The sequence below is a fragment of the Plutella xylostella genome, chromosome 3 (genome assembly GCF_932276165.1).
Source record: "Plutella xylostella chromosome 3, ilPluXylo3.1, whole genome shotgun sequence".
Classification (NCBI taxonomy): domain Eukaryota; kingdom Metazoa; phylum Arthropoda; class Insecta; order Lepidoptera; family Plutellidae; genus Plutella; species Plutella xylostella.
In genome coordinates, this window is record NC_063983.1 from 1,219,171 (window position 1) to 1,242,350 (window position 23,180).

At 37.8% G+C, this 23,180-nt stretch overlaps 2 protein-coding genes across 2 annotated transcripts in view; one reads left to right on the forward strand and one right to left on the reverse strand.

Annotated features, from left to right (window-relative positions):
- LOC105387045 (potassium voltage-gated channel protein Shaw) overlaps positions 1-23,180 on the reverse strand; it is a 174,602-nt gene that overhangs the window by 136,680 nt on the left and 14,742 nt on the right. Inside the window, exon 2 of the mRNA XM_038116817.2 lies at positions 13,477-13,626. Within this exon, the coding sequence (XP_037972745.2) occupies positions 13,477-13,626 (150 nt within the window). The remainder of the gene's footprint in view (positions 1-13,476; positions 13,627-23,180) is intronic.
- LOC125489042 lies at positions 17,624-22,054 on the forward strand. Its single transcript, XM_048623439.1, has 2 exons — positions 17,624-18,630; positions 21,423-22,054. The coding sequence occupies exons 1-2, from the start codon at positions 17,784-17,786 to the stop codon at positions 21,434-21,436; spliced, it is 861 nt and encodes a 286-aa protein (XP_048479396.1). The 5' UTR covers positions 17,624-17,783; the 3' UTR covers positions 21,437-22,054.

Here is a 23,180-nt window from a genome sequence, read left to right on the forward strand (position 1 = left end):
GAGGAAACACGACCCACGGGTTCGGCTCTACCACGACCTCAGACCTGTCCTAGTTCAGGGGGAGGGTCATCAAGAACGCCTGTGCAGACCACCCCACCACCGTCGAGGACGACGATCAGTTTAGGGGGAGGACCAGGGCTGCTCAGTATGCTACTCCGAACGCGAGGGCGCTTAGTTCGGACTAGAGGGGGAGGATGTAACATCACTATCTTTAGTTTTACCGCGAAATTAAATCGCGCGCCAAAATGTTAGCGTCCCTCGCCGCCTCGCCGTTTCTCGCGCAGCTTCTCTGCGCATACCGCGTCCCGCGCGCTCACTCTTCACCCCCGCGCACACCCGCTCGCGCCACTGGCCAGCGGAGCCCGCGCAGGCAGTCGGCGCCAAACCTTATTCCCGGCTGGATCACGCTCGCTTGCATCCCCTTCGCGAATTATTAGTTATACGCAAAAGACTACCTCAACTGCTATTTACGTGTCTGTAGAACCTAAAATATACAGTGAACCTTGTGTATTCCCTGAGTTTGATTCCTATCTACCACTCCCACGATAGGACTACCTCATATATTTGAATTTGAATTTTGAACTTTTTCATTGCTCGTGAGTGTACACTTCAGAAAATTCCAGAAGAGTCGTTTAAAGACAACTTATTGTGATGCTCTAAAATTATCTATAAATTATTACACCTATGGTAAAAATTACCGCCCGAATTCATATAGCTTGCAGCGGGTTTCATGAATTAGTTAAAAGTGTTTCATAGGTCGGTGACAAACACATGATTTTCGACTTTCCAATAGTCATATTTTTTTGCAAACCTCTACTAAAGTGACAGTATGGTCTATGAATAAGGGACTATAAATAAATACAGTGAAACAGCAGCTGTGCAGCAGCATTCATCTGGCACGATATGCCCTGTCTATTATGCCAGCTAAATGGAACTGACTCAGCATTTGATGTATAGAAATTCTATAAAGTGCTGGTAATTTTGGAGGGACCAGTGAGTTGAGTAAAAATACTTGTCGAAAAGGAAGTAAAATATGCGAGAAGAATTGTGGCTCAAAATACTCGGATATAATGTATATTAAAAAAACCATATTATTCAAAGATACATAATGAATATATATTAACTAAAGTCTATGATTTAACTTTTCCATTATACCGAATATACTTTAAATACTAGCTTAATAACTCATCTTCAGTATTATTATTGGCACCAACAACATTAAAACAAATATTAAGACGAATCAAAGCGAAATCAAAAGCACTCACGAGGGAAAAATAAAAGTTTTCAGCTTTAGCGGATTTATGTGTTTATGGGTCGGCGTCAACGTTCTTAAATATTGCTGAGTGAAGCGACTCGCAATCATAACTTTATCAGTCAATACTCTAACTTTACTTACAGTGGAATAAACGTATTTTTTAACGACCGAATGGCGTAGTGGTTAGTGACCCTGACTACTGAGCCGAAGGTTCCGGGTTCGATTCCCGGCTGGGGCAGATATTTGTTTAAACACAGATATTTGTTCTCGGGTCTTGGATGTGCCCGTAAAATGGCAATAGGCCCGCCCCTATTACATTGGGACTAACATAATAGTGGCGAAAAGTGGGTGCAGCAATGCATCTCTCCATACCCCGCAAGGGAGTATATTAGTACAAGGTGTGAGTTTATATTTTATATATATTATTTATATTAAGTATAGGTAAGTACTGTCTTTAAGGCTAGATGCGTTGGGCTGGAACTTCCTAAGTAGTTTCCAAGTCATTACATCTCTTTATTGTAATTATTAAAGTTTACAGTTCTTTGACCCAATGAATCGGAATAATCTTTGTAAAAATATATATTAACCTACACGTGGCGACTTAATAGCCTTTCCAGAAAATGTTTCCAATATTATCTATTCAAGCGTGTTTAAAGACTAAACTAAAGCTTTTTACTTTCACGTTAAATATCCTATTTTTCACGAAGACTTCATTAGAAAAAAAACGTCATTAGGTAGTATTCATTACAAAATTTAGCTATGTACACGTTAAAAGGCCACATCCCAACCAAATTCATATACTTAACGATCTGTTTGCTACACGAATACAGAAACTGTAGTAACGCGCAGTCACTTCCCACTCACTTTAGATTTGTTCCACTCAGAAACTACTCACAAGCGTACTTATTGCCCTCGTTAAGACTAAACGAAGGGAGAAGTATAGAATAAAATAGAGAAATAAAAACGTAGTAAAAAGTAGTTGAAGTTCGAAAGACAATACATCTTTTTATTCACATTTGTTCAATATTCAATGTTGAGAACTGGACAATATGAATTTATTTACTAGAAAAGTGAGCGTGAGTACCGTAAAAACCCGTTTCTGAGACCTTTGTGGGAATTAATCCAGTTTAAAGGTTGATCTGTGTTTGTGACATGAGAATCTAAACAGAGGTAAAATTATGTTTTATCTAAAGTGTGCAAATCTCCTTACATCAATATGCTCGCACTGGCAACACAGGATCGATAATACGATGCAACTCTTTGTTAGTGTTTCTTTGTGTCCACATACCGTAGCCGATATCGTAAGAAGCTTGAAAGTTTAAAGAAAGGAAAAGATTTTATTCGAGTATTCTGTAAGCTATTGTATTGTTTTCTGTCTTGTGTCCTCTACAACCTACATTATACACTCACGAAGTCACAACAACGAGCAATGAAAACCAATGACGAAAGCACCAAATTACTCCTAAACGGAAAATATAATCCAATATTAAAGTACATTTCACAGCGAATCAAATTTTGTGTCGAAATTTTGTAAGTGTAACTTTTTCATTGCGCACGGACCATTTTATTCTGAAACAAATGTTACATAATAATATGAGTTTAGGAATTGGCAAAATATGGCTTCTTAAAAATCATCATCAGTCCTAATCTATATATTCTCGTCTCACAATCATCGCCACACCACTCTATCTGGTCTAAGGTCGTCAGTCCAGCGGGCCGGAGGGTGTCCCACACACGATTGCCTGTTCATGGTCTCCACTCGAGAAATCGTGTGAGACACTGTTTTCAATAGCAATCATAGTTTTTAATAAAATTATTCGATCAACAGATCAACTTATTTGGACAAGCAGTCTAATTACATTTGTCTAGCGGTTAAGGGTGTCCCACGCTGCGCTTGCCTGTCTGCGGTTTCCACTCGAGAACTTGATGTATTTTAACTATTTTAACTTAACTCTGATGTGCTCTAGCATATAACTAAATTAATACTTCGAAACCGCAACGATGTTATTTCAAACTGTTAGCCAAGTTATTAAGTCACTGTATAACATACTGTGATATTACTTAGGGCGAGGCAAAGTTTGAGGACGTGATGCTTATCTTTAGATTACCGCTAAGTCAGTTTAAACTTCATTGGTACCTTGGTAGATTTATTAAACAATTTGTTACATAGAAACACATCATATTTCAGCGTTCTTAATGGCCTGTCTCAAATTTCCACATAAATAAATTTAAAATTAAATTTAACAATTGAATGATAAAAAAACCATACACAATATACATACAATCGCCATATCCTCCCATACCGAATATGACCGTATGGAGAAAGAAAGGTAGAATCTTATTGGCGCTTACTTTACTATGGATATTTTTCTTATCAACGCTAGTTCGACAAAGTATGAAAAAGTAAGCGCTTATAAGTTCTAAACAAGCTATCTTGGTACGGGAAGTAAGTATTTTGTTCAATATTAACATTAATTCCGACTGTAACTTTCATCCCTAGGGCCAACTATCTGTCAGACAAGCGCCGTGTGCCGTACTTCCGTCCCTAGGGATTAAACTTTCAATGCGTCTTTTGTACTATAAAGTGTCTTCCTTTGGGGAGTAGTTTCTAAAGAATTCGAGGCCAAGCTTTTTGTATATACAGAGTGTTTCAAAAGCGAGTGGTACAGTAAGTGAAACTTTGTTGGTCAAGTAACTTTTTACTATAAAAAGTAGTATTTTTACACAAATTTCCTAGAGTCGTAGAACTAACGTTGTTCAGAATGAAGAGATGAGTCATCCCTCTGCTATACCAATTTTACAAAACACCCTGTATATCTGCAACTTTACAACTTTAAAAAGGGTGAGGCGAGTGATTAGTTTAAACAAAAAACTTAATTACCTATATAATTATTATAATTATTAGATTTACTTTGTTATTGATTTAACATTTCAGATGCCGTTTACAATATATTTTTCAGGGTCATGTCATAAACGAACCGCAGCAATGGGGCCTCGCCCTTACTAGCCTGTCCCGCTGTTTCAAGGGTGTATTTTTCTCATTTTCCGACGGGAAGCCTCAATTTTATCGCGTGATTACGAAAGAATTATATCGCCTACATCGATGCGGGAAATTTGTTTTTTATTAACGGAGAAAATACTCGATAAAGGGAGAAGATTGGAAATGGAACGGCGCCATTTTGATAATGCAATTCAATCGTCTGGTTTTAATTTTAAAAAAGCACATTTTTGGTGATCGATTCTATGGTTATTTTGTAATTTAACTGAATAAAATAATTGTTTGTTTTTAATTTGATGATATCTTATGATCGAAATACAAAGAATACAATGAGAAACCGCACCAATGTAAAAGTACCAGAGTATAGACAACCTGTCTAATATATATGTCGCAGGCAACTGGTTTAATCTCCTGTTTGATTGAACCACTAGCCTGTTCATTGGATGGCGCTGTTCAGTTGTATGACTAGGCCGAACGTTGATTGTACAAGCGTCACAAAACGTCCAACTAGTTAGCTGACTTAAAATCAGTCAGGTGGTGAATAAAACAAATATGGCGTCTAACAGCTAACAGCTGACACAAAAAGCACCTATATTGTTAGTTTTTTGCAAATAAATTAGCTTAAAAGTGCGTTATTTGTGGTAAAATAGTGTGACAAAATGGATTTACCTATCATTACGCCGCGGGCGGATAGTTTCAAAGAAAAAAAGTGGCGAGTCTGGATAATTATGAACAACAATATGAAGGTACGTTTATTGTTATTGTTTAGTTAATTTGTGAGATAAGAGCTTTGTAACATAGTCTTTTTGTTGACTCTTGTATGGTGATGTTCATCCTAACCAGACATTACAAAGTTGCTATACTATATCCCATTCAACGACTTCGCTGAATGACGTTCAGTCGAGACGTCGAACGTTACAATCAACGACTTGACGAGTTGTCCTTTAGTCATACAACTGAATAGCGCCATCCAATGAACGGGCTAGTGGTTCAATCAAACAGGAGATTAAACCAGTTGCCTGCGACATATATACATCATTGGCACAATCATTACAATGTTTATAAAAAACACTCATTTTACAATTTTCTCCTTTTTAATATTTAGTTTAGTTATCACTAGCAAGCGGAAGATGTTTTAGAAACACAAGTGGCTTTGAAATAAATTAAAAATTGTGTCTCGGAAAAGAATTTAATTCAACTTGTAGGGAAGACAGTCTCATTTTATGGAAAGCAATAACAATTGAGAAATAGAAATCTTTGCAGTCGTGTTTGCTTACTGCAACTAAGCTTTTTGCAGAGCTTACAGGATTAAAGTTCTTTCAATACTGACGACCTACTGTTGTAGTGGTTAGTGACTCTGACTGCTATGACAAAGGTCTCGATTTCGATTCCCTTCTGGGGCAAATATTTGTATAAAGACAGATATGTTTTACTCGGGTCTTGTGTGTATGACATATGTATGACATACAAACACAGTATAATATGTATGACATACAAACACATAGATACATTGTATGTATCTATTAGATACATACATTGTATGTATCTATGTGTTATTACAGGCTCCAACAACCTTGGGGTTAGATAGCCGTATGTAAGATGTCCTAACGCCAATCAAAAATGTTATTATTAAAGAATTCTGATTATAAATAACCTATATCATAATGCTAATACTTATTATTTTAATTAAAACTCGCATTACCTATATAATAATCATTAATATTCATTATGATATTTTTAATCAGTAGGGTAAAACGGCGTGTGTTCAAATAACGAACTATTTTTGAAAAAATATCCCAAAGACGCGTATTATATGGTTTAAGTTTTTTTTTTTTTTTTGTTTGTGAATAGTAGTGTTAGAATAGGATAGTTGTGTCCAGGTGTGCTATTAACATTACAGTACTAATATGGTGATTAACACTAAAGGCGCCGACACACTAGCGGACGCGGTTTACGGACGCGACTGATAGTGTGCACGGTCTTTTGGGACAGTTCGTGCCAGATCGCTCTCGGACGTCTGAAAGCTCAAGGTTACGTCCGTGACTTACGTCCAGTAGTTTGAATAGCGTAGTGTACATTCCTTACCTAGATACCTTTAAGTCACCGCGTCCGCTAGTGTGTCGGCGCCTTAATCGATATCTTATGTCTCGGTGAGCGCAATCCTTAGCATAATAATTAATCTTCCGCAGTGCAAGTAATGCCTCGAAGCATGGTCACCTCGGCTCATTAATCATAGTTCCATACTGTTGGCGCTAGATGTCACTATTAATCAACACCTATACAATACGGCTGTACATACAATGCAGTTTATATTGGCGTTGACTCATTACATAGAGGCGTTTTTGATTATGCATATTATGATAATATTTTATGAACTTACACACTCACGGGCAATTAAAAAGTTACATTGAGAAAATCACCAAATAATTCCTAAACGGTAAAAACTAGCTTAATGACGCTTTCTGCAATATTTAAGTACATTTAAAGGCGCATCAGAATATCACCAACTAAAAACGAAAATATTTTGTTCAAATTTCCTAATAAAGGTTTTAAAAAGTTGTGTCCATTTTGATGTCTTAATTTTGTAAGTGGAACTGCAGGGCGATCACGAAAAATATAGAATCGAATGCGAGTGCTATGTCCAGCAGTGGATGATTATTGGCTGATGACGATGATGATGATGATATCATGAATTCTTGTGTTTAGCATAATTTGCTGCTTGATCGAGCTATTATTTGATCGAGCTATCATAATCTCACGATTCCAGCCCATTATGTCAACTACCCTCCGTCCTAACAACAGTGGAATGGAGGATAAACAAATATAAAAAAACAAAGTTACGACTCAGAGGAAACGACTCGTAAAAACGACTTGGTTTCAGGGTGAAATTTTATAAGTGTTCAGAAAGCGGATCAGTGTACAAGTACATCTACATAGCATTTTTTAACTTTCAATGCTTTCGTTTACTAGTCTATTCAGACCGTAAGTACTGCGTCTTGAATATGGTATTTCCACGCTATAGTTAGTACGGGCAGTGTCATATAAATAACTATACATTTTGAATCTGGCCAAACTCACAAACCGTTAAGGTTTCAATGAATGAATAGGCACTTTGTGATTATGATGAGGTTCAAAAATGTATAAATGCTCGGGACACTTTTTTATACTTACGGGTTTTTTTTTATAACCAGCGGTAACCATTGCCTGTTTGAATAAACCTTGAATCAAAATTAACTTACTTAGCAGTGCATTGCTTGAAAGTGTCGGCATTATTTTGTTCCCACAGATAACTTTACACCCAGACATTGTGAAACAGGCGGTTTCTTAAAATCTATACTATAGCGTTCAGCGTCACCCCCGCTTTACAGAAGAGTAAATAATTATTCTAATACATGTCGTATGTCTTTAATAATTATGTATTTGGAGCAAAATAATTGGATATCAGTGTTCATTACTCTCAAGATATGTAAAATTAACACAAAACAGAATCCTGTCAGCTGCTGGCTGGGTGAATCACTGCAAAATTGAGCTCTATTAAGGTTGAATTAAGAGTTTATTCAAGATACTATTAATGGCGTGGCAGTTATAATTGTTTCTTTAAGGGTGACATGTACAGTACATTTAAATGTTTTTAAATATATTGCTGTCTTCCTCTGACAATCACCCTAAATGTTTCCCGAAAATGAGGCTTAGTCAGAAAAGAGCCAGATTTACGACCGTTGATTAATTTGAATTATACCCCATTTAGATACGTGACTAGTAGTGTTTGCCCCTGATAAAACAGGCCGCGATTTATACATAATTAGTGAATTAGTGACCCGGCCTTTACAAACAATGCGATTAATAATGTATTGCTAATGGAACTTTATTGTGATTGTCAATTAAAAGCAAATTGTTTGTGACGTAATAGAATATGCATTTTCGCATGATTACAACCCGCAGCACCTTCATTCTGCGTTAAGCAATAGCAACTTATGTACGTCATCATCATCATCACGACCCATCACGTCCCCACTGCAAGGGCACGGGTCTCCTTCCAATGAATGAAGGGTTTTAGTCTACCACGCTGGCCTAGTGGGCTTAATTATGATCACGGAAGCAACCTTGACTACGGAGGTTCATAAAAAATAAGAGTTAAATAAAAGTTATAAACAAGCACACAAAAGAACAGTGCTAAAACCACAAACACATTACCTTTTTGCCCACCGGACTGTCGCAAATAATATCAAAATACACTCTCACATTTTATCACTAGCCAGTAATAAAGTGGGGCCAGGAATGACGACACCCGCTAGTCTAGTATCTAGGTAGTCTAGTATGTCTAGGACACAAATGGGCTCGACATTTGCTAAAAAAACGAGACATTTCATGAACCGTGCTGACTACCGCCACTAGGGGTGGGAATAAAAAGCAGTTTTTTTTTTACATTCGAGCGAAAATGTAGGGTGTTATACGTTGTGCTTGTAAGTGTGTCTGTATATGTTTCGAAAGTTACCTACGCATGTTATTTTCTTTTCAATCCTTAATATTCAACGTTTTACCATAATTTACTTGCATTATAAACAATTTCGCATATAAAGTGTCGAATCAGTGTAATTATTTACCTACTTAGAAAAAATATATGTATAGGTAAATTTCGGCCAATGAAATAAAGGTTTTTTCTGGAGCTCTAGCAAAACACAAAATAAGGTAGCGCGGAATAGCGGAGTTAGGGTCAAAACGACTCGTAGCGAGGCTGTACAAAGAACGGTAAACATGTTGCTTACAGTAAGTTTACTCTAGCATGATACAAAACGAAAAACCGAGACTTAGGTTCAAGCAAAGGGTACGTTTTTATAAGAGGATATATAGCCGTAATTAGCGCTTCAACCGAAAGAGACTGAGGAAAACATCCTGAGTAGAACTCAATGCAATTTAGCGAGGGATACTTTTAGTTACATGATAATATAACATAAGAGAAAATGTACAAAAAACCTGGCCGTTCTTTTTTGAAAAATATATACGGGATAATATGGGTGAAGCAATAATACTGCGTGCAACAAGTTTACTTCACCAAAATGTTGTAGCTTGAATTAGGGTTTTAACGGGCATGATTTGCTAGTATTGGGACTCGAACCCGTGTCGGTGTTATAGGCTCTTACGTACTTTTTACGTGACTTTTTTACTTCGATGATAACGGCAATAAATTTTCTCCCATTTTACTTAACAACATTGGAGTATATTTCATGAATTCCTAACACTGTTGACTGAAAAGGCTACTATTGATGATACATCCGCGATCTTCGGGTGACACACCGATATGTCACTGTCACGGTGACTAACAACCTTAATAAAAAATATAAATGGAATCCAATATTTTGTTGCTACCAAACATGGTACAATGTCAACGTTTTTTCGTTTTGTATTTTTGTATGTTCATTGATTTATATGGATAACCTATTCAAACTAAAGTGTAACCCATAAAATAGGTTAACAATTTTTTTATGTACCTAGGTATCTCCTCCCATTATTAGACTACTCACTTTTAAAATAACTAAAAATACTCTACGACTGTAATTAATATATTCAAATGATTTTTTTATATAGGCCCTTCGGTTTCGGACCCACCGAGAGATACACAGATAAATACGTCAAACTTATAATCAACAATGTATTTTTCGTTCGAAATACAGTAAGCCGAAAGAGGATCACTTTCCCGAAACTCAGTAAAAACCTACCCTAATATAGCAATGTTTCAATTGCTACGCCGCCGCGTAGCAAGTGCTACGACGCGTCGTAGCGAGGGCGTAGCAATAACTTGCTACGAAGCAATGCAGTAGTGCGTTCGTAATCCTGTAATGCTAACTAAAACGGCTAGGTTACTACAATTAATACAGTAGTACACTTGATGGCAATAAAATATTTGATTTGAATCGATTAGGTACATTGAAAAAATATATAATATACGTTTTATGTTTCTGTGTTCTATACAATATTGAAATGCTCGGTCCAAACGTTCAAAATAACCACATTTTTTGCTGCGTAAACTTAGACAAGTAGAGTAAATCATGTTTCATTCACAGAAAGTTCGGTTCTAGCGTGACCGGATTCGCATCAATTTATCAAAACTCTCCTCAGCCCTCGCTTATTGGTTGAGGCTCACTCTATTATTTACTGACGCTTTTGAGAAAGCTCAATGATAAACGTGGTTGAAAGTTTCTGTACTGTATTAATGTTAGAATATAATAGATAGATATTCTTTATTTGTACACAGAAACATGGACAAAATTACAAAAAACTTAATCTAACACATATGTACAAATGGCGGCCTTATCGCTTGAAGCGATTTCTTCCAGGCAACCTTTATATGGAGTGTGAAGTTCTCACAGACAGTCACAAAGACTCACTTCTGTATTTATAATTCCTGTTTTTAGGGTTCCGTAGCCAAAATGGCAAAAACGGAACCCTTATAGTTTCGTCATGTCCGTCTGTCCGTCTGTCCGTCTGTCCGTCTGTCACAGCCGATTTACTCGGAAACTATAAGTACTACAGTGATGAAATTTGATGGGAATATGTGTTGTATGAACCGCTACAAAAATATGACACTAAATAGTAAAAAAAAGAATTGGGGGTGGGGCCCCCCATACATGTAACTGAGGGATGAAATTTTTTTTTTCGATGTACATACCCGTGTGGGGTATCAATGGAAAGGTCTTTTAAAATGATATAAAGTTTTCTAAAAAACATTTTTCTTAAAGTGAACGGTTTTTGAGATATCAGCTCTCAAAGTCGTAAAAAGTATGTCCCCCCCCCTCTATTTTTATAACTACGGGGTATAAAATTCTAAAAAAAATAGAGGTGATGCATGCTAATTAACTCTTTCAACGATTTTTGGTTTGATCAAAGTATCTCTTATAGTTTTTGAGATAGGTTGATTTAACTGTAATTTTGCTGCTACGGAACCCTTTGTGCGCGAGCCCGACTGGCACTTGGCCGGTTTTTTATTTTGTCTATAAAATAAATGTTCTTTTCTTTAGCCTCAAACAGTGGTGTCCATAGCTGGTAGCTGATTCGATGACTATTTAAATAATATATCAAGTTGAAATAATTTCTAAGAAAGGACTATTTATTATCATTATTTTATCTAAACAAGGCAATCACCATTTTCTAAAATGTTATGAAAAGAGTGTAATTTACTTGGCAATTAGAAATAACATCAAAGTCTCTTGAATTGCTTATGTTTCATATTTAAATCGAGTCAAAGAGTATAATTAATGTAAATAATTATCGTACTTTGGAGATTTTCCTTTAGGTGCCGTATGTATACCTAAAACAGTATTTTTACAGGAATTTATCTATTGGTAAACTTTTATTTAAAAATGTATCGAACGTTCTTACATTCTGACGACAATAACTGCAAAGAATTAAAAATGGGAGATTATTGGAAGGAAGAATAAGACTTCCATTGGCATTAAAAAGGGTTCCCTAAAGTTTTTATGTCTCTACAGAAGCTGAGGAAATACATCTTACTGAAAGATTTCCGAAAGCCTCTTGGCTACTGGCTGGAAGGGGGTATACTTGGCTAAATTGGGTCTGTGAGGTTCAACCGTAGACGTTTAATATAACAAGGTCAATTGTCAACAAAAAATATCAAGACTTATATAGGTATTGTGTATATATACCATCGCTCTCAATGTGAAGGAAAAAATCGTGAAGAATCCTACATATATCTAGATGTAGTACACGTGGTGTGAAATGGTCCAAGCTTAGGGAGGCAGTTTAGACCTTGGGGATATGCACAATAATTAAATTTGAGAGAGCCGGGTGGAGGTACTTCATTTCACCAACATAAAGAATAGAATAGAATAGAGTGGGAGTACATTTAATTCCATTCTATTCCACTTAATATCATAGTTTAAACGAATAAGAGACTTTAAAAACTAATTTAATAAAAATACAAGAATTAGGTACTTTCGAGTACTCTTATTCGTATCACCGTTCTAAGAATTCATTTGACCACTAACACAAAATTAACTCACCGTGCTCCCGTAGCCACTTGAAAAGAGGAAATTGGGCAAAAGAGGATCAGTAAATACGGCCAGGAGTTGCAAATCAAATCGCGACGCGACTTGAGGGTAATTATTCGTAATGAGTGGCTTAATGTAGGGTCGGCAGATTAATTACGAGAAAATGAGGTCAGACGGTGACGGTTTTTACAGAGGATATTTTCGAAAATTTCCTAAAGTAGGTAGGTAGTTTTTATGTTTTATTTGAACCTATTCGGTTATTATGTTCTTTACTTTACAGTGAAGTATTAATTATTTAATTCCAGTTTAAAAATAACTGTATCATAGTATTTAACGGCTGTAGGTATTGTTATTAACGGTACCGGCAAATTTAACAGAAAAAATTAATAACTATGATCTCCCTTTTCTACCTGACAAACAGATTTAAAAACACACTTTAAACTTATTAGGTACACCTCTTTAAATCGCATCTTTATCAAAACCTTCCGGAAGTAGTAGCAGACCGCTAAATATTGGAAGGAAGTTGACTTGTCAAACTCTGCCCACGTCTCCGAATGGCCGTCCAACGAGGTTCCAACTTTGAAATTTGAAATTCGAATGACAAAGTTTTCTGTATTGTCAGCCCGTTGTGTTGGTCTTTTGTTGGGATTAAAGGTTGCCAGTGTGACTACTCGACAAATACAAAATAAAAGGGCATATATTTGTCTGGGTATTATTTTTTGGCTCTTCAAATAAAAAGGTTGTTCTTGTTTTTTTTTCCGCTTGAGTTACCTCAGACGTAAATGAGAACAATAAAGAATCGGGTGTCGTTTATGCGTTCGAATATTTTCGTGTTTGGTATAGTAACTTTTATGAATATTAGGATCAAATAAACTTCCTTCTCTAGATATATGTCGTAGCCACCAGAAACGGCTACACGGGTTCGATATCGAACGTCGATAAACTCGTTTAATGCGCGTTCTTCAAATAACAGTGCCGTATTTATTTGTCACGATATATTGAGTGAATTTTATCTACGTTGATAACGAACCCGTGCAGTGGCTGGAGAGTTTATAAGGTGAGTTTAATAGCGACCCAAGCGACATCATAAAAACACACAAATATTTTCCCTTTCCCGGATTCGATCCCGCGGCCTCACGCTCGACAATCACACCCTTTAACCGCCTACGCTACGGTGCCGTCAACTCCTCACTCGAAAATCCCCTACCCTTCCTCACCTGTAGTAGTTCAGAACCTGGGCGAACACGCCCGGATGCCGGTCGAAGAAGTACTCGTTGAGCACCGGGTCGTAGTTGGCCAGCGCCTCCGTGAGCCGCGACAGCCGTGTCGCCGGGATCTTCTTCAGCGTGGCCTTGTATGTCTCGTATCTGCGAAGGGTATAATGGTCTTTGACTCTGAGGTATCATCATCATCATTACTTCTTCAAGACTTCTGGCCTGCGGGAATCGATTTCCGTCACTACAGGGAGGCGAAACAGACTATTACTGTTACTAGTGCTAGAGTTTAAGTTAGTTTTCTTTTTGATATATGTAATAAAGTATATTATGATATTTATTCGTTTTGTATTTTTTAAATGTATTTAGTTTATAATATGGGCCACGGATGCCTAAAATAAAGGATTATTATCATTTTCATTACCCATTACGTCCCCACTGCTGGGGCACGTGTCTCCTTCCAATGAAGGAAGGGTTTTTATCTCGGAATCCCCACGGGAAATCCTTTAAAGGCGATGTGCAGTACGCGCTGAAAAGCTAGTTTTTATTAACTCAATAAATAATCGCATTTCATTGAATAATCCCATTACATTTATACGGTACATTTGTTTTTGTTTGGATGGAACTGAATTTATGTATGTACAATAAAAGGTTTGCTCGAAAATAAGCTGATGAAAGTAGTAAAGTAATCAAAACAATACAGCGGTAAATAAATTCTAATCCACAATGGGTCTCCCTAAACCGTTCTGCGGTGGGTCTCAGGGAATACAACGTTACGTATTATTATGATAGTATCCGGATTATAAATGAGCGGTAGAATTTGTTAACGCTATCTAAACTAGAATTTAAATTAGTTTTGCGTATGCTCACTGACTGTAATCTCCGAAGGGTTAGTCAGAGGTGACTCGCTTGTGTGTCGCCCGCTTTTCGCCGTAAATTTTCACTCTCGTCGAGATGTAACCCCGTTTTTGAAAGAGTACAAGACAAAATATGTGATTTTAGTTTGTGAATGAGCCTACATCATAAAAAATATAATTCTTTATTTTGTTAAAATGTTCTGATGTATACGCCAATATTAAGTATACGCATAATAGTGATGTTATCTACCTATGATTGATAAGATTCTAATGTGTTGTGTGAGGTATTTCGGCCCATTTCGCTAAATATGTTATGATAAACCCATTTCCATTATAGCTGAGTGTAGAGCACTTGAGCAGACGAGCCAGTTCCATTAGCTGACTTGTGAATCTTGTACTTTTGGTCAAATCGATAAATGTCTGAAACATTACCTTAAATGCCAATTTCTACATAATTATTCGGTTAGAGCGTAACCAGGGAGTAGTAGGTTGACTTTTGACACATCTGTCATGAATTTTATATGGAGATGACGTTTAATTTATAAATCAATCCCTGTCGGTTAGACCCATTGACAAAGGAATAAAGAGAGGACATGGCATATCCACGAAAAAAATGCGCCTACCTAAACTTTGGTGTCAATTAAAATGGCGGCTATTTTCTTGAAAAATGTAAACAAACAAATTGTTTGACAGCTGAAGTACCTTGTGTTTGGATGTCAATCAACATGGCGACCGGTCGCAATGTTGTAATTTTAGGCAAAGACAAAACTACTGTTGTCCTTTTTTACGTAGGATGACACCAATAAGTTAAAAAGAGACGACGATATATTTTTAAGTACCGATTTTTATGCCAGGTCCTCTCTTTATTCCTTTGTCATTGGTTAGACCGACTATGGAGGAATTGCCACTAAAGTTCCTTTCTGCAACTCGTCATCAATGTATTCTTTTCTATTCTCTACAGCCGGTGTTTTAAAAGTGAAAGACGTGTCCATAAAAAAGAAGATAAAAATTAACACCAGTTGCAGTAAGATAGCTATCTTATGTTCACTCGGCAAAGTTAAATTACTTGCCCTGTCATAGTATCAACAACAGTTCATAACGCTGCCGCAAGATGGCGCTAGTTCTAAAGTGGGTCAGAAAGTAGTTGAGCACTTTAATGGTAAAAAAGTTTCAAGAACTTGAACAATACGGGACTCAAAAAATAAATCTCTTGACTTTCTTAAAGAGCAATAAGATTATACAGGGGATACTAATTTGTATATTCAAAATCATAACCCTCCTTATTTTCCTTAGAATTTTTTCCTTTAAACTATGCCAATTAAAACTCTCATTATTTTAGAGAGGCCATAAATTTGTACTTGTTGAATTCTGAATGGGCCGAAAACAGAAGTTTTAGAAATAACTTCATTTATAAACACAAGTAAGTAACTTCGTTATTCCTAACATTTCTCCAGTTAGTACTCGTAACTTGAGACATTAAATTTTGATATAATTAACGCTAATGAAATTATTGTACTAAAAATAAATGATTGCTAAACAATTGTACCAACCGAAAGGTATGTAGTATTCCTTAATGACATAATAATACCTATATAGCTATAACGATGTAGGTACATAGGTATACATAAATATGAGACATGCAAAACTTATTCTTCTTTGATGGCCCAAAACCATTTTTAGTTAGATTCTTCTAAGTCAACGTAACTCTTCACCGCTCTTGAGGTAAAAGGGAATAACCCGAATTCTCTGAAAATTATCAAAACTTTCCTTTACACTTAAAATCCGTGCAAAAATCTTGTCACGGATGCTCATAACGACCGCAGTTAAAACATGGTGAAAATTACAGAAATACTCAACTCAGTGAAACATGAGCAAAGCATTAAGTTCCTTAGAACTTTAGTAATTAGGACGTAATTTGTGTGATATCTCTGGAGTTCCATTACCAAGAATCTCATTCAAGATAGGTAAATATCACTCAAGTTTATTGTCAGTAGGCTTTGGTGGCTTAAGTTTTGAAACGTGAAGCAGCAATTATTGTAAATAATAATGAACTTATACATGTGCTTAGTTACATTACTGACATATAAGTAATATTTATAAACAGTAACCCTTCAGCGAGTGGGTGACAAACACAATAGACAGACGGATGGATAGACGAACAACAAAAAGGTCTTATAAGGCTTCCGTTTTTTACTTTTCAAGTAACTTAAGAGGTAAGAGGACGCATGGAATTTGAAAAACTTAGATACGTATAGGTATTCTAGTACTACCTTGTACAAAATAACGATATACAATTTCGTGGTAGTTAAATGAGAAAGATAAACAATTTGTTTACCTACAATTTCTAAATCTAAACCTGTGACCGACAAAAAAGTAAGAAATTGAAAAAACTTTTGCCAAAATAAAAGAAGTACATAATATACATACATACATAGTTCCAAATCACCTAGACCAAGGTGCTATAAGGAGTAAAATGATGTTACCGAATAGAAATGAAAACAGCGAGCGAGGAATGTGGTAGACTCGGCAAGATTTTATTCCGCCCGGTTGAATTCCACATCTGGTGCGACTTCTAGCTTTGTAAAATGTTATATTTACATTGCTAGTGGAGCACTTATTCTGAGAAGCGAAGTGTAGTTCTGCGTTATGGTAAACTAGAGTGGATTTAAGTTACTTAAGAAACAGTTATGCATACATAGAATACGAGTATAATTATGTATAATGCTCATAAATGTAATCCCAAAAAGCATAGTCAGAGGTGACTCGCAAGTGAGCCACGCGCTTTTTGCTGAGCATTTTGTACTCACTATACTAACCTACCTTCCTATAAATGTAGGTACAGTGAAAAGCGAGTGTCTCACTTGCCAGTCACCTCTGTCTACCTCTTCGGGATTACAGTTGTGAGCATATTATAATGCTAGATGTATATAAAGTCCAGAGAAGATATGGGAAAATTAATTAAAGTGGTTTGAAGCAACCCGCATGGGATAACAATCTCCTTCTATACCTATGTATGTATTATGTTTATATTTTACATCCAACAGTCTATTGAAGTGGTTTCGTAATGGACATACGGATTTGGACGTAATTATGGTCATGTTTAGATGTTTCATGAACTGAACATACGCACAAACTAGAATATAAACTATACTTATCGCTACCATAAAAATGTACATACTAAAAATAACGTTAAAAAACCCTGAAATACAAAGCCAAAAGTAGCATAACTTTTGAACGGCTCGGCCGATTTTGATTATATATGGTTGAGAACACGCGGAGTAACATTATTGTTATATCTATAAGTAGGTAGTGTGATAAGTAAGACAGAGCGGCTGCGTCCCTCTGGCGGCGAAACCTCAGTCGAATACACGAGCTAAACGTTATCGGTTGTTTCTCTTATCACCTCACATCAGTTATAACAAGTGGCGGCGAGGTCCAAAATAAACGTTAAAAATGGCTAAAATATCAGTTGGAACATTAACTGTGTTTAACCATGAAGTGCACGATTGGATAATTTATAAAGATAGGCTAGAACAGTGGTTTTTAGCTAACGATGTTGAGTTGGAGGAAAAGACCGGCAATAAGCGACGCGCCATCTTGCTAAGTAGTTTGGCGGAGCAAACCTACAGACTTCTCCGTGATTTAGCTTTGCCTAAGGAAGTTGGAACACTTACATATACAAGTGTTATTGCTTTGCTTGATAGCCACTTTCAACCGAAGAAGTGTGGCTTCGCAGAGCGATCAAAATTCCACGGGGCAACGCAGTCATCGGGTGAATCCTTAGCAGAATGGGCGGCGCGTGTACGTGGCTTAGCGACTCATTGTGCCTTTGGAGAGGCTGTGTTCGAGGACGCCATACGAGACCGCTTCGTACTGGGCTTGGCACCTGGTCCAGAGCGCGATAAACTGTTCACGCTGGAGATGGAGGAGCTGACGCTGAGCAAGGCGTTGGCGATGGCTGAAGGCGTGAGGTGTGCGCGCGAGGGCTCGCGGCAGACGGCTCCAGGGGCGGCGCCTCCAGATCCTCTGCACGTGTTCAAGATGGCGGCGGCGCCGAGGACGGCGGCCGCGCGCGCGCCGGGTAGCACCCAGGCCGCGCGCGACGGCGGTGGCGGCTCGGCAGGCCCTGTCACCTGTTCAGCATGTGGCTATGAGGGCCATCAGCTTCCTACATGCAAGTTTACGCGTTATAAGTGTAAAAAGTGCGGTGTTAAGGGTCACCTTCGTAGGGTGTGCCCAGGGAAAAACCTAGTGCGGCAACATTTTGTTGAGTGCTCGGCCAGTTGTAACGAGGACGATGGTAAGAGAATTATTTATAACATACGTACTTGTAAAGGAGAACCTATGAAGGAGTCAGTGTTGGTTAATGGAATCAATTTAAGTTTCGAGATTGATACAGGCTCGGCTGTAACGGTTTTATCTGAACAGGTATATAATTCACATTTCGGCCACTTACAACTTAAACCGAGCAATATTTATTTACAAAGTTACAATGGTAGTAATATTGTTACACTAGGATTAATAACATTGCCATTTACATATAAGAGTAAAACCCGTGACATTGATGTTTTTATCGTGCGTGATGGTGGCCCACCCTTGCTAGGAAGAGATTTTTTGGCAAAATTTAGCTTACAAATTTCTACTGTAAATTATAATACCGATTTGTTAGATCAACTCGCGACGCAATATCCGCAATTGTTTTCAGGTAAGCTAGGGCGTTGTAAGGACATTGTTATAAATTTAAATCTAAAGCCCGACGCGAAACCAATATTTCGTAAGTCCCGACCTGTTCCCTTTGCTCTGCGGAAGCTGGTCGAGAGTGAACTGAGGCGGTTAGTGGATCTAGGAGTGCTGGTCCCGGTACAGTTTTCTGAATACGCTAGCCCTATAGTACCCTTGTTAAGAGAGGATAAAAAGATCCGAATATGTGCTGACTATTCCAGCACGATAAACAAACAATTACTAGTTGATAAATTCCCTTTGCCTATAATTGAAGAGCTGTTCTCCAAGCTACATGGTGGACAGCGGTTCTCTAAGCTGGACTTATCTGCAGCCTATAATCAGCTGATTCTCTCTGAGGCTTCTCAACCCTTAACGTGCATCAATACGCACAAGGGACTATATAATTACACAAGGTTAGTGTTTGGCTTGTCTAGCGCACCAGCCATATTTCAGAGAACCATGGAAAGCCTATTATCAGACATAGATGGGGTATTATTATTCCAAGACGACATTTTGATAACGGGAATCAATAATAAACAACACCTTGATAGGTTGCACTTAGTTATGAACAGACTTGAAACGGCGGGACTGGTCTTACAAAAAGAGAAGTGTTCTCTTTTACAGGAATCTATTTCGTATTTGGGATTTATAATAGACCGTCATGGTATACATAAGTCACCTGAGAAGGTTAAAGCAATATTAGATGCGAAGACTCCCGAAAATGTAAGCGAGCTCAAGTCGTTTTTAGGCATGATAAATTATTATCGTAATTTTGTCAAAAACGCATCATCGATTTTAAGCCCATTGTTTAAATTACTCGAAAAAAATGTACCGTGGCAGTGGAACAATGAGCATGAGTCAGCTGTGGCCACCATCAAGCGTGAGTTGTCCTCAGAGTCTACGCTAGCTCATTTTAATCCTAACGCACAACTAATCCTCACTGTAGATGCTTCTCCGACAGGTCTAGGCGCTATATTGTCGCAGGTGGAACATGGTGAGGAGAAACCTATATCGTACATGTCTCGTTCACTAACTACAGCTGAGCGTAGGTACAGTCAGATACAGAAAGAGGCAACGGCCATAATCTTTGGCGTTAGGAAGTTTCACCAATACTTATTCGGTCGTGCGGATCCTTTCACTCTGAGAACGGATCATAAGCCATTATTGTCGATTTTTAATCCCGACAGAGGCATTCCCGAAGTATCGGCTAACAGGCTTCAGCGCTATGCTATATTTTTGTCTGCCTATAATTACATTATTGAATATGTACCGAGCGCCCGTAATTCAGCTGATTATTTAAGTCGCTCGGTGTCATTAGCCCTTGACCATGAAAGTAGCAAACAGGTTCAATACGCAGGTAAACATGCCAACACTCACACAGATGTTCGCGACAATGCAACCTACATTCAGTTTATATGTGAGGGTAATCAGTTTCTAACTATTCAACAAATACATAGTGCTACGTTGTTGGATTCTGATCTTTCACGAGTATTGCAATACGTCTCAAGTTCCTGGCCTACTAAAGTGTTAGATAAAACTCTGAGGCCCTATTATGAGTGTCGTAATGAACTTGCTGTTGAGGACGGGTGTCTTATGAGAGGACATAAACTTGTAATTCCACAGTCCGTGCGAAATGATATTTTATGCAAATTACATCGTGGTCACTTAGGTATGTCTAAGATGAAAGCCGAAGCACGAGATCGTTTTTGGTGGCCCGGGCTGTCAGCTGATATTGAGCGATGTGTGTCGTCATGCGGCGTGTGCGCGTCGCTGCGCCCCGCGCCCCCGCGCGCCCCGCTCACCCCCTGGCCGTTCCCGCCTCATCCGTGGCACCGCGTTCATCTTGATTTTCTTGGGCCGATCAATAACAAAACATTTTTAGTAATAGTAGATGCCTATTCGAAGTGGGTGGAGTGTTTTGACGTTTCTACGGGATTCGGATCGCGAGTTGTTATTGAAAAGCTTTGCGAGGTAATGGCTAGGTTTGGTCTGATAAATACAATTTGTTCGGATAACGGTACATCCTTTGTCTCCTCGGAATTCAGGGAATTTTGTTATCGAAATGGAATTACACATTTAACATCTCCAGCTTACAATCCTCAAAGCAACGGCCAAGCTGAAAGCTACGTTAAAATTATAAAAAAAGCAATTAAATCAATTATTTTATCTGGATCCAATTTACGGGATTTAAACTTAAAATTACAAGAGTTTTTACTAATATACCGAAATTCCAAACATTCCACAACCAACCTGTCTCCTTCTGAAATATTATTCGGACATAACTTGAGATGTAGATTAGATCTCATTACACCGGGTACATCGTCTTCAGCAACTGACTCAGCACTTAACAAAAATGTTAAATTAAACCAGTCCTTACAATGTGAGAACTATAACGGAATGCGTGACGTCAATTTCAATGTGAATGAGACAGTGCTTGTAAAAGTGTATAAAAACAAAAAGTCTCAATGGACCAAAGGTGTTATTAAAAGTAAAATTGGTTCGTCATTATACATAGTTTATATCAATGATCTTCAGTGTACCGAGAAAAAACATGTAAACCAATTATTAAAATATAAGGGGGAGGAATTAGATGATAAGAATAATTGTACTTCTAAAGATGTTATTAATAGTGAGGAAGTTCCTATTCCGGCATTTGTTATGCCATCTTCTGTTGTTAGTAGTAGTTCTATGCCTATTCGCCCGGCAAGCGCTGACCCTGAGTCATCATCATCATCAGCTGTACCAGCTGCGGCGTGTGAGCCTAGCGCCGCGCCAACGCGCGCCGAGGGCGCCGAGCCCTGGGCTGACTGTGAGGATGAACCTGCCGATGTGGCTCCTCAACAGCGACCTAAGCGCACTCGTAATTTGATTAATTATAAGCAGTTCTTTTAATTATTGTGGGAGGGATGTTATATCTATAAGTAGGTAGTGTGATAAGTAAGACAGAGCGGCTGCGTCCCTCTGGCGGCGAAACCTCAGTCGAATACACGAGCTAAACGTTATCGGTTGTTTCTCTTATCACCTCACATCAGTTATAACAATTATCTATATGATACATAATAAAACACAACGAAAATCGGTTCCGTAGTTTAGGAGCTACGCTACCAGAGACAGATACACATACACAGATATTTATACACATGTTAAACTTATAACACCCCTCCTCTCCTCTCTGGTTGGGTGTTAAAAAATACATACTAAAATATTACACAAAGGGAAACGTTTTCAAATACAGAATAAGACACCGTAGACAGTGCACGAGAAATGGGCATGAAATTTAGTAGGAAGCGTGTTTCTGGGAGAATTAAATGTAGTGTAAATAAATTATAGTTGGTAGGATTTAGTAAGCGCTCCTTGCATCGTTTAGTAATCTGTAAATTGCCTTTCTAAGCTTGGGCCATTTACCACCACCCTGGTCCACTATGGGTAGGTGGGTTCTGGTCCAAGCTTAGGAAGGTAATTTAGCTCCAATTTATCCATAGTAGGTTACATCGTAACCAGGGAAAGGTTGATCAATTATAGGTACGCCATCTTCATATTAAATTCTTGACAGATGTGTCAAAAGTAAAGCAATAATCCCTGGTTATGCTCTAACCCACTATGGCGAAATTGGCACTTAGACGTATGTTCTTTTTCAATTAACGGCGCTAGTTAGCCTTACACTTCACCTTAAGGGGTTATCACGGGGTTATGCATAAAGGTTCCATTCGAATGACCCTAGTGCCAGCACAGTCGAGACAGAAAACAGAATTCAGAGAACAGAGACTTTCACATTTACACACAATATTTTATGTAAATACAGTAATGAGAATAAAACATAATGTCAGTATTATAACAAAATAAAACATATTCTCAGCTGCTGCAGATAGAAAATGCGCAAAATCATACCGCAGAACGGAGTTACTCCATAGACGGAACCAACCATGCATCGCGCCAACAAAATAATACTATCTACACAGACATACAGGGTGTCACATTTAGAACGGTCAGTATGGGAAACACTGAAAATAAAGAATCTATTTTAAGGAATACGAATGCTCCATAAAAAATCGCTTTAAACGATAAGACCGCCATTTTTGTACATATGTGTTAGTATTTAAGTTATGTAAGTTTATTTTGTGTGTGTTC

What these genes read in the sequence shown, in the direction of transcription:
- LOC125489042 (XM_048623439.1), top strand. Translation starts at nt 17,784, where the DNA reads ATGGCTAAAATATCAGTTGGAACATTAACTGTGTTTAACCATGAAGTG.